At 39.4% G+C, this 13,112-nt stretch overlaps 1 protein-coding gene across 10 annotated transcripts in view; it reads right to left on the bottom strand.

Moving 5' to 3' along the window:
* The window catches only part of Rabgap1l (RAB GTPase activating protein 1 like), a 723,114-nt gene that overhangs the window by 25,887 nt on the left and 684,115 nt on the right, over nucleotides 1-13,112 (bottom strand). For 7 of the 10 annotated variants that reach the window (XM_031386689.1, XM_031386695.1, XM_031386710.1 and 4 more), the window contains 2 exons: nucleotides 11,800-11,892; nucleotides 584-694 (listed from right to left, as the gene is read on the bottom strand). In XM_031386689.1, the coding sequence (XP_031242549.1) occupies nucleotides 584-694; nucleotides 11,800-11,892 (204 nt within the window). Of the gene's footprint in view, nucleotides 1-583; nucleotides 695-4,059; nucleotides 4,288-10,168; nucleotides 11,607-11,799; nucleotides 11,893-13,112 lie in introns of those variants that run through there. The other 3 variants (XM_031386726.1, XM_031386717.1, XM_031386752.1) reach the window with 2 other exon arrangements.

Here is a 13,112-nt window from a genome sequence, read left to right on the forward strand (position 1 = left end):
AAAAAAAAAAAAGGCTATGTGCCTAAATACTTGGTCCAACCTTTGATCTATGTTTTTTATACACTGTTCTACATGTTACAGATGAGAACTATGCCGGTAACAGAAAGGTGCCTCCGAATGTCAACGTGGCATTTAGTATGCTCTTGCTGACTAATATTTTTAGGTAATTATGCTGGCAGCTCTTGGTGTAGGAAAAGTACTGACAAAGGATTTAAAAAAGTATGTCACACACATTGATTTGGAACCAATCCAAACCTTTCTCTAAGACTTGCATTTTCCACTCTGCAATTAGCACAAGCTGTCCCTCCCACCTGCCACCCACCCAGTTGCCTATCCAGAGAAAGCGCAGGGGAAGTGGGGTGTGCCTTCAACTCCAGCATTTGGGAGGAAGAGACAGGTGGGTAGCCAGAGCTACATAGTGAGATCTCAGCTCAAAAAAACAAACAAACAAATAAACAAACAAACCAAAACCCAAAAAAATAGAACAAGTAAACCAAGACAAAGGAACAGAGCTAGCTCCTTGGTGCTCACCCTGGAAGAAGCCTTTGCAGTACCATTTCTATACAGTGAAGGACAAACTTACCTGATCCAAGTCATTCCGCAGAGCAATTTTGCTTGTCACTAGTTCATGGGCAAGGTCATCATTTTCTTGTTCCAACCTCATGCTGGCCTCCTGCAATCTTCGGTTCTCCCTCTGAAGAAAAAGAGCAAGAGCCAGAAGTCGGCATTAGTGCCTGAAAGTACAGGTAGAAGCTGGCAGGGGAGAAACAAGAGACAACAAGTGAACTCTCAGAGGTGTAGAAGGGCGGGCGCAGTGGCACAGGAAGCAGCTGCTGTCTGGGAAACAACAGTGAGTTTAGCCAGCAGTGCAGATGCAATTCTCTACCAGTGAAGCTTAACAAACACCCCCTAGACCCTCCAGACAGAACTTCATTAGGTGAGACGTGTCACAAAGAGTGGAATTTCCAGATGTGCTCCTAGTTATGGGAGGTTTTCATAAAGACCTACAACACAGACGCTAACACGCACCGTTTGACCTCTAGAGAAATGGTCTACAAGAACAGCAGAGATGATGCTGGTCATTTTTTCCCTCAAATTGTTTCTCCAAGATGAGAGACCAAATTAATTGAAGCTATTTAAAACCACTAAACCTAAAATCAAATTATATAGGGTTCAAAAAAAAAGAGAGAAGGAAGACATGTGAGTTTGTGATTCCGCTACCGGCTGATCATCTTATTCTTTAAGATATATTTACTTCTGTAAATATGTTTTCGTGTGATAGAGAGCAATGGGCCCTGAAATGTATTTTCTAAATGTTTATTCCATTTTATCCAAACTTCAGATTAAAATAATCTGGATAAAATACAATATTGGTTCCGCCACACACACTCTGAACTCTCAAGAAAAGATTAAAAGTATGATGAATGAACCAAACTAATTCTTATGAAGCAATGTACTCTTTACTAGCCATTGTGAACTGAGTATGTGTTCCTATTTTCAGAGCAGTGGTTTAGTGTTTTCTATTGCACACTACCAAATGTTTTCTTTGCTACTGTTGATTGCAGAAGACTCAAAAGGGGGCTAACAGGAGGGGCTTCAGTGTAACAAGCTCTATTTTGCTTTAGATTTACACTCCTGACAGTGTTTTCTAAAAGGATGGTACATACGGGCAAAGCACTGGCAAAAACACACAAGACAGATATATGTTCTGGAAGATGGTGTGTCAGTGCATACAGGAGGTGGTTAACTTTACCTGCTGCAAAGCAGCCTGGTGTTAGTCTCACAGACAGAGAAAAAAAATCTCTAATAACCCACTGCCATCTCCATTTCTGAAGAAAGTCTATAAAACAGACTTAAGAGCAAGGCCTGCGACTTTCATGGAACCAAGGACCCATACACAGGGAAGGTCAGCAGAGATGTTAAAGGGGAGCCTGCACTCTGACTATGTCTTTTCTTTTGGGAAAAATGGACTGAGACAGATCTACTAATAAACAAAAGATAAAATTCCAAATTACCCAAATACTTTTAAGAAAATTCATGATAGAATTCCATATATTAATACATATGAGAGAAAATTTTCTAATAATAGCTAGAAATTCCCATTTTTATAACATTATGAACAATAGATAATAGCAGTAGGTAGTGAGTTATATTTGATATTATCTTTCTATTCTTGAAATGTTCTCAGGTTTTCTACAACAAATATAATATGGTTACAACAGAATTTTAAAACTTTTGTTAAACTCCTTCAATTCAGAATTTCAATTCTACTAGAAGGGATAAAATACTAAAATGTATAGAAGTAAAAAAGAAGAAAAGTAAGTAAGAAGGAAAGAAAGAAGAAAAGATTTAAGTCTACTGTTAAACAAGGTAATTTTCTACATAAAACACACTGGGCCTTTTCTAATGAGCAACACCCAACATTACACCTGAGAATCTTCTCTGCCCTGTGTTCCTGAGAAGACAGTGCTCCCTGGATTGGCAGGTTGTATTTGTTACAAGTCTATGTTCCCACAGCTCTAAGCTCCCACTGAAGTACATGGGTAATATAGAGAAACAAAGCCTCCAGAGGCTCAACCTCACTGACAAAACCCAATTTCTACCAGGGGCTGGTGAGTTTGTATTTGTGAGATATCTATTACTTCTCCATAGAAACAACTTATGTGCTTGCAGAAAAACTTAGATTTAAAAACAAATAAACAAAAACAAAAACAAAAACCCCACTTTTCAGAAACCTCTTTCATCAACAGCCTCCTTGCTAGGAAACTACAGTAAGCCAGCACGATTTCAACATCACATACTTCACAAGGCAGACTGCTTGGGTGGGGAAGAGATTTTTCACATTTCTTGATAAATCCCTCTGAGAGGTCAAGATAAGGCTCCTCTGCTACCTGGTTCCTGGGTTACTGCTTCTATTGAGTCTGTGCTCACAGAATCTGAAGCTACAAAATGCTTCCTCAACTATTATCTACACCATATTAAGATGCTACCAGTTTTTCAGGTTCCTGCTACTGTGTGTAGAGCTGAGTTAACCCACAGGTAGTCAGATGATGTCCATGGGAAACTTAGTCAAGTATTTCAAAGGAGTCCTAGGAAGCAACTTTACTCTAGATTAGAAGCATAGGTTGGATGGACTATGTATTACAGAAGCAAACTGTGAGTGAGAGCAGCTGCAATTCTCACAGGAACCTTCTCATTACTGATGAAACTTGAACCCTTTCTCACAGGCACACAGCTAAGGGGTAAGAACCAGGAGGACTCTGAAGGCGTCCGTATCTGAGAGTCAGTCCCTAGAGCAGACTGGCCCATTAGGCATGCCTCCTGGCTTTTGCTTTAGCAAGCAGCTCCAGTTTGGTGTCTGCAAAGCAAGCAGTGGGAAGTGTCAGACGCCTGCTCTGCACTCACACACGGGGGGGAAAGCAAGCCAAGGGGTCAAAAATGCAGTATCATCCTCCAGCGGGCAGTCCTGTGGGACTCTGCTGCTGAGGCCGAGGTCTCCTGTGATGAACTTGCCCACGGATTAAGACACAGTATCATGCTTAGGTGTCTTTTCCAGTCTTCCTCAAGGAGCCAAAACTATTTTCAGAACTGACCACTTTGAAAAAAAAAGTTTTCCTTCACATTACATGGGGAACAAAGTTGGGTTTGATAGGCTTGCTTCATTTCAAACCAAGCTTCTACCTAAGGGAGAGACTATGAAGTCAGCTGGATGACTTTAGCCAGTGGAGATACCCACACAGTGGATGTTAGTGAAGGCAGAAGTGCCAACATCCCAGAGCTTGGAAACAAACCAGGCAGATGGCTCCTCTTTAGTTTACAGAAAGAATTACGGAAGGCACAGGTCACATAATCTCACATCACACTTCTGAAGCCCACGCCATCTCTCACAGCTGATACCATTTGAACAAAAACACACAACTTTCCTCAGCCTCTCCCTCCCTTCCTGCACAAGACTTAGATAGCTGGGGAAGTCTGGTTACTATTAGGAGGATGATACCGCATTTTTTTCAGAGACAGACATGAATACAGACATACACAAATCGAAGAAGACCAACTTACCTCCTCAAAGGTCAAAGACCAACTACTGTTTTCAATCATAGGTACAAAGACAATTGAAAAAAAAAAAGAATATCCAGTGAAATTGCACACCTACTAATAAATTTAGGAAACAGCAGTAACAGAAACAGACACTTGTTAATATTCCGCTGTTTGTCCGGAATGTCACACGGTGAAGTTCTCTCTGTGACTGCAAACATTCAATGGAAGAGTATACTTGAGGCAGCCAGTGGGCAAGTCTCAACGCAGAAGACTCATGCTGGAAAACTCCTCCCTTTTCCACACTGCTATTTGCAGTTTGCATGACTTATAAAAATGAAAATGCTGCGTGTGGAAACATTAGCAACTACAGATGACCTGTTGATTTTGTGTTAATGCTGGGGCTGGGGGTTTTCCTCATTGGGCCGTATCAGAAGTCTTGCAGAATAGTTGGTTTCTGAAATTGCTAAGCCGGGGAAAGCAAATGGAAACTATGCCTGGTTCCTGTTTAATTCTGGAGGCTCAAGTTTTGGTGAAGCCATCTAAAGGGTGGTGAGGAGAAACCAGACATGCTGACTGGCAAGGAGAAGAAAATGGACTCAGCTTTCAGGGAAAAAATGATGCAGAGGCAGTGGCTCCCTAAACCTCACACAAAGTTTTGGGCGTGTTGCCTGCTGCTATGGTGAGTTCTTGGCACACACTTTTAAAAATATTTAAAGGTCAGGAGAACACGTTTCTCTCCTAGACCCAGCACAATTTTATTAGCAACAAAACCATCAACTTTTGCACGCTGTCTTTTGGATGCTTCTCTTAAAAAGAGTTGATCGTCATCCTCAGATTTTCAGAAGACAGGTTTTTTTTTTTTAATCTAAAAAGATAAATAGCTACAGATGAAGTGCTTAGGTATTGATTTCACCTATAAAGGAAGACTTGAGAGAAACTTCTGGATATTGGACCATGATGCTTTCTTCCTTTGACATCACATTCACTTCATCTTTCTTATGGAAATTTAGACATTTAAAGTATCAAATGAAAAACAAAATAACTACAGGTGTCAAAACACACTGAATTTCTTTATATATTAAAAACAGAACTCCAGCAACCTTAGGTGATATTTTAGCCAAGGAGATTAAACATTTCAGCACCACAGACCACATTTCCGTGACAGTCAAATGATAGTTACTGTGCAGAAGCAGTCATGGGCAAACAAAAACACAATACACCAATCATCCAGATTTGGCCCACAAACTACTGTGGCTTTCTATTCTAGTGCACAGATTCCCAGGTCAGCCTGTGTTAATGCGAGAGCATGTCTTCAAAAAAAAAAAAAAGGTAAATACTTACAGATGATATAGAAACATTATTGTCATACAGTTTTTCTCAACAATAACAGGAATAAAAGGTTCCTAAGAAAAAGATTAGAAGATGGGGGAAATCAAGGATAAACAGACTCAAAAATTCTCTTATGCTTTGCTCTTTTAAGAGCTGCACATGGGAAGTGTAACTGAGTCACGGTTAGACTCCTTAGCTATACTCTTCAGCAGCTGAAGTGACAGGTGAGTGTCATCCAGGCTGGGAAGAATGTGGGACCTTCTGCAATGTGACATCACGATAAATAAATTCTGCTTATCGCACACAAGCAGAGACCATCTTCATGCCCGTTATTTCTCCTTAGCACCTTAGTTGATAGGATAGGCATTCCCAAAAGCCAACACCAGTCTCTATGGTAATAAAGACATGGCACAGATAGTGAAACTTATTTTCACTGTCAGAACAACATTTTTCCACAGTAAACTTATGTCTTTTGACATCCATGAGTAAGGAAAAGTCCAACACACTAATGTAAAAAACAAAATGAAAGATACCACCTTTTCTTTTTCAGGTAAGAAAGAAAAACTCAGTATGATTTACACAACTCATTAGAACAACCATTTCTTCCTTTTTTCCATAAAGGCACATCATTTAGAAATACTGGGTGCCTAGGTTTTGTTTTGATTTGTTTTGTTTTTTAAGATTTACTTATTTATGTATATAGTGTCCTACCTGCATGTATACCTGCAGGCCAGAAGAGGGAGCCAGAGTTCATTATAGATAGTCATGAGCCACCATATGGTCGCTGAGAATTTAACTCAAGACCTCTGGAAAACCAGGCAGTGTGCTTAACCTCTGAGCCATCTCTCCAGCCCAAAAGAATCATTTCTATCTGAATTAATGTTCAGATGTGGATTGGTTTGGTGGTACTGGGGATCAAATCCAGGGGCTTCCATATGTTAGGCAAGCCTTTCACCACTGACTTATGTTTTGGCTTTAAAATTTTTACTATGCCTAATTAAGCTCACAAAGGCAGTTAAACATTCTACATTTAACCATATTGACCACAGCTAGATAGTTAAGCTCAAAATTACATATTTATGACACTATGAATGTCTTAAGCATCCTTCCCTATAGAACAGGCAGCTTTGACTCTGCTGTGGGAAATCCATAGAATTTAATTAATTACTTGTGTTTTTCAAGGTCTGACCCACATTAGCATCAGCAGCTCTTAATTAAACAAGAGAAAGAGTGTGTTCTTCTCTAACAGTAGATGACGGCTGCAGTCCTCTAGAAGCTTCACCAGCTGACTGTGCCGCGGAAGCTCTTTCCCCACACTGAAAGCAGTCCATGCACTCAGAGCACAGAAAGAATACTGATCTCTACTGTTCTTATATGGTTTGGTAGGTTTGATCACTGATATGTGAAGTGTTCTAAAACAGATATACCTATTCACAAATGTATATTTGGGGGGGGCATCATTAGCCACATCTATAGCTCACATTTCCTCCCATTTGAACGCAATCAAATTTACAAACCAAAAATCAGATAAAAAAATACTGCATACATTTTATCAAGTTAAGGAGGATAAGAAAGGTTTAAAAATAATATTGAATACTCATCCTCCAGAAAGTTTCCCTCCTCTCTTTTGGAATTGTCTGGAGTTAAGCAGAAAGAGACTCCACTAAAGGCTGTAAGCAGTTGTTTGAGGGTTCCCTGGATCTCAATACAAATTTGATGCTGGATTAGGCAGTGTAGGCAGTGTGTATGTGTGTGTGTTTACTCTCTCTCTCTCTCTCTCTCTCTCTCTCTCTCTCTCTCTCTCTGTGTGTGTGTGTGTGTGTGTGTGTGTGTGTGTGTTTGTGTAGGAACTCCAAATATTCTACCTGAAAATTAATATTCAAAAGTCATTAATTAGCTTGAGTTTTGACAAAATGTGCCAAAGTATGACTTCTACATGAGTAGTATATTTTGATACAAGTTACTTGTGGCTCACAAAAAAGAACGATGGGAGGACTGGGGATGTAGCTTAGATGGCAGAGTGCTTACCTAGCATGCAAGAAAGTCCTGTTTATAAGTTCAGTTCCCAGCATCATATAAACTGGACATGGTGTTTTATATCTGTAGTCTCAGCACTCAGGAAGTAGAGGCAAGAGGCTCACAAGTCTGACATAATAATCTTCAGCAACACAGTGAGTTCAAGCCCAGCCTAGGATGTGGGAGACATTGTCTCACAGAAAATAAAGTAGAGCTGGAGAAATGGCTCAGCTGGTAAAGTGCCCGCCATGCATATCTCAAGGCCTGAGTCTGCAGCACCTACACTAAGAGGAAGCAGCAACAGAGCAGCTGTGGGTGAGCTCACTGACTGTCTGAGCTAGTGAACAGAGCAGCTGTGGTGAGCTCACTGACTCTCTGAGCTAGTGAACAGAGCAGCTGTGGTGAGCTCACTGACTGTCTGAGCTAGTGAACAGAGCAGCTGTGGTGAGCTCACTGTCTGAACTAGTGAACAGAGCAGCTGTGGGTGAGCTCACTGACTGTCTGAACTAGTGAGCTTCAGGTTCGATCCAAAACTGAGGGAGAGAGTAACTGAGGAAGATGCCAGACATTGACATTTGGACTCCATATCCATTTGTACACACTTGTGCATGCATCTGCATATACAAGTGCATGCACACATACACATACAAAACAAAGAAAGAAGAAAGAAAAAAGAAAGAGAGAGAGAAAGAAAGAAAGAGAGAAAGAAAGAGAGAGAGGAAGGAAGGGAGGGAGGAAGGAAAGGGAAGGGAAGGGAAGGGAAGGGAAGGGAAGGGAAGGAAGAGAAGAGAAGAGAAGAGAAGAGAAGAGAAGAGAAGAGAAGAGAAGAGAAGAGAAGAGAAGAGAAGAGAAGAGAAGAGAAAGAAAGAGAAAGAGAAAGAGAGAGAGAGAGAAAGAGAAAGAGAAAGAAAGAGAAAGAGAAAAAGAAAGAGAAAAAGAAAGAGAAAGAGAAAGAGAAAGAGAGGGAAAGAGGGTGGTCTAGAAGCCAATATTCTTGAACATTTGTCTTGGGTTAGGGTATAGATGTAATTCACATGCCATAAAATCACATGATTTTGAAGAGGGATTACTGAATCATGGTCTCACTATGTAGCTCAAGCTAGTTTTAAATGCTTCACCTTTCTCCCTCAGCCTCTTGTGTGCTAGCATTACAGCTGTTCATCACCATGTCTGACAAAATCATACTTTAGTATTCAATTCAGTTACATGAAACTGTATAGCCATCACCACTACCCAATTGCTGAACATTTCACCATGCGTAGAATTTTAAAACTTAAAATTTATACGAACACCATTCCTTCTCTTCATTCCTGGTTTGAGACTGACCTGTTGCATGTGAGTCCAGCAATATAAAATGACAATGCAATGGGCACAGAAAGCATCTTCAGATGGGAGGGCATGAAGTGGGAGGCTGCTGTGCACTGAACCTATGATCCCACACATACTAGGCAAGTGCCTTACCCTTGAGGTATATTCCTAGGCCACTTGTTCAGATTTATACAGCAAAAAGTACAACTGTTGAGAGCAGAGTAACCTTATGCACTCCTAGCTCTTTCATGCCAACTTGTACTTTTCTGCAATCGCCCCTCTTCAATATCATCAGATGTGAGAGAAATGATAGCACCAAATTGGAATAGCTTATTGTATGACATTTCTGGGTTTTGTTTTTGTTTTTAAATGCTCACAGTCTTCCCAGCACTCTTGCCATATGGCAGTCTGGGTTTGACATGATCATTTATGCAATATGGGTTCCAATGGTGAAGAATGAATTGTTACTCAACAGGAGTGAGTTTTCAGTGTCTTCAAGATCTTCTTTCTCTGTGTAGCCTTAGCTGTCCAGGAACTCACTCTGTAGACAAGGTTGGCCCTGAACTCAGAGATCCACCTGCCTCTGCCTCTGGAGTGCTGGAATTAAAGACGTGTGCCACCACACCCAGTTGGTACATATTTATTTGTGTGTGATGTGTGTGGGCACACACATGCCACAGTGTGAGTGTAAATAAAGGTCAGGGCTTTCTCCTTCGACTTGTGGGTCCAGGAAATGGAAGTCAGGTCATCAGCTTGGAAACAAATGCCTTTAGCAGACAGAGTCAGCTCTCCAGCCTTCATTTCCTTCTTAAACCAGAGTTTTGTTTATCTGAAGGATCAAAAACTCTGCTGACGGCCTGAATTATGTTGGCAATTATTACCTTGAAATGTAATTATAAGTTGAAGACTGTGAGTTTGCCAAGTAGCTCATTGTAACTGATACCTACACATTATAAAAAAGTTATAGAAATATTAATTACAGAATATATTAGAAAACTATAATAATACAAAAAAATAGTGATAAAGGGCATGTTACATGTGCAGATAAAGGCTACCATGGCATGGGAATGGTGGTACAGGTCAGGACGAAGATCAGCCTGGAATACAGAGCAAGACTCTGTCAAAATGAAACCAGACATCCAGACAGAGAGCCAGACCCTATAATACTGGAACTTAAAATGCCTGTTTTTAAAAGTTTGATTTTATCTCAGTGAAAACTGTACAAATAATTTTACAGTTTATAAGTGATGTTTACACATGCCTGCTTACAAGATGGTTACAGTTCACTTGTATTACAGCTTCTTTGGGCTCCATGAGACAGTTGTTGTTTTATCTTGTATTTTTAGATGGGGTCTCACTTTGCTCCTGGTTTTAAACTCCTGGACATGAATGATCCTCTTGCCCCATCACAGAGAATGTCACAGAAACAATGCTGAGTTTTTGTCTATGTAATTATGTAAGTTTGGGTGAGGGTTTCCTTCTCTTTTATTTTTAAAGTATTTATTTATAATGGTAGCATTCTGAAAATTAGGATGAACAATAAAAGGACTTTTACTTTAAATCTTTCTGTATCATAGGTCTGCCATTAAAACTGACTAACTGAGAAGATAAATCGTAGGTAGACATCAAACATTCTTATGAACAACAATCTAGTAATAGTCATTTATCATAACCATATGTGGAGGTATTTTCATTTCTCAAACAGGTTCTAGAGAAAGGGAAGAAATATATGATTGATGATAAGATCATTGGGTAGTAATAGTTCTGAGAAATATGAACATGATCTGTGGAGGACTGGAAAGCCAGAGCCAAGCAAGGCAGTATTATTCTAGTCATGCTTGAATGATTTGTGGCAGTGGACTTTAAAAACCAATAACCATTTATTAAACACCAATTATATTTTGAGGACTTAACATATGACAGCCTTCAATCTCACACTAACCCACCACGAAATCATATGTGCCCATGTATTTTTACAAACAAGAAAAGGTTCAGTGGCAGCTCAAAATGCTGACTAGTAACATACAGACCAAAATCCTCATCTACATTCCAAAGCCTGTTGCCTTTTCCAGAGAGCCAGGACTTGAACTCAAGTTTGCTATGAAACCCACAGATCCTGTCCCACCATGCTACTTCGTGATCATGGGCATTCCTTGCTATTCTACTCAGCAATAAAATCAAGACACACAGTGTGGCCGCTGCCAACATATGCATGCCTTTCCAACCACAGAGGGAACTCTGGTTATGGAAGTAAAAGCCATCCCGGTGTGGGTGGCTCTAAGAATGACACCATAATACTTTCCTGGAAGGATATTTTGGCATCGGCTGGATATTAATGTAGCAAGAAGGACTCTGACCTATTTTGAGACTCATCTAGAGTCTCAAGAATTAAAACAGGTGAAAGGAGACAATAACGTTTCAGAAGGGAAAAAATAAATTGCAGATCACTGTTTCCCAGCACTGCATGCTGTAGCCAAGGCTGCCAATTACCACTTTGTGATGAGACAATTTTTAAAAATGCCTCAATTAATGAAGCTTGAATGAGATAATTCTGATTCTCAAACTGTACACAAATATCACTATTACCTTTGATTTGTTTGTGGAAATCTAATTGGTAACAAACACATTACTGTGCTTGATACACCTTTTGGTTTTTATTTTTCTTCTAAATTTGTATTTTTCACATGTGCTATAGTCAGGGACAAGTTTGTGATGTCCCCCAGAGAGTCTTGGAACGGTCCCATCTAAAAGTCTCTGTGGAAGTGATGGTGCACTGCTAAAACAGTACTTTTGCCATTTTCTGGTTTATTTTCCTCATTTTTGAAAGCAGAAAGCCACTTTCTTTTTCCCTTTCAGCTTCTCATGAAGATTCCCAGTATAAATTCAACAGCTGGAGTTACCTATAAATATACAAACTGAAAGAAAAGAAATATTATAGTCGAATACTTGACTTTCAACTGACTCAGTTGAAAACGAAGACACACACATAGTCAGCTTGTCAGTGTCTGAATAGTTCAGAGTGGAGCAGAGGAAGCTGAACTCAGCACAACTGCTCAGCTGGGATAAGGAATGTCCTTTCTGCCCTGCTAAGTGTCGAGTGTCCCCTACCTTGTATCTATCCATCGGGTCCTCCTGCTGCAGCTGGTTCTCCTGCATTGCCTGGTACTCTTTCTCATATTTCTTCAGCTTTTTGGTTGGCACCTGCAGTGTTTGCAAAAGAATATGTTAGATAAGAACCTTATTTTGTTTTGTTTTGTTTTTTTAAAAAAAACAAAACACAGAAATACTTTTAATTAAAGTGTCTTCCAATTATGTTTCTTGTATTCTAAAGCAGCATTTCTAACTCAAAGGTAGGAGTAAAAACCAGATTCTAGAATAGAGTCTAGTAGACTTTTCCTGTAAAGGCCAGGGCAGTGCACACTGCCGGCTTTGTAAACCGTGTAGCTGGGGTTAGAAACATTCAGCTCCACTGTGATAAAAGGTGCTATGGTCAGTACACAAGCAAATTGGCTCTGTTCCAATGTTACAAAAATAGATTGGCCCTGTTCTAACATACTGCTGTCACAACATTTTGTGAATAAATTTAATATTATTAATTTTAGCTATTGTTACATATAATTTATTCTACCATACTGAGAAACAAAATTTTTTATAAAAATAAAAAATTGAGTAACAGTATCATAAAATAAAAAGACTGCAAAGTCTGACACTGAAATCTGAAGATGTGAGATGATTATACCAAGTAAAACAGTAAAATTAAATTCAGTTAAATTAAATTTTCTGCTAAAATTATGTCATCTTCAAAAGACAGCTGCTAAACTGTATGTGGTAATCCAGTCAGAAGGCAGCGGCGGGTAGGACTCTGTGAATCTGAGAGCAGCTTGGTCTGACAGGCTCTAGGCTACCCAGGGTGGGAGATGAGAGCCTATTATAAAATAAAACAAAAAAGATAGTTGCTCATTCTTCTAAAGATCACAACCTTTCAATATTAGAATTCCAAGGATCAACACAGGATATGCCTCACAGAATTTGTCAGTAAAGAAACTATTGTTGAACTATCTATGAATTGTAATATTTCAACAACTAGACACTTAGTTGCCTGGCACAGTTTATTCACTTATAAACATCTGGTAAAGGTTGTTAGAATTAAATGATGAATCAGATAATGTATCTAAAACTTCTTGGTCAGTAGAAATTTTTAATAAAACTTACTCAGTAAAAATTCCATGTAATAGGCCAAATCTATTTTCATCATTGTATAATAAAAATTACCTAATTGATTTTTAGTGGTGCTGGAGATCAAACCCAGGGCCTTACATGTGCTAGGAAGTGTTCCAACAGTGACTTATATCTAAGCCCTATATAATTCTTTCAAACATCAAAATTCCCTTAATTCTAGATCTTAAAGAGACTTAAAGAAA

This window comes from Mastomys coucha, unplaced genomic scaffold (assembly GCF_008632895.1).
Source record: "Mastomys coucha isolate ucsf_1 unplaced genomic scaffold, UCSF_Mcou_1 pScaffold1, whole genome shotgun sequence".
Lineage (NCBI taxonomy): Eukaryota > Metazoa > Chordata > Mammalia > Rodentia > Muridae > Mastomys > Mastomys coucha.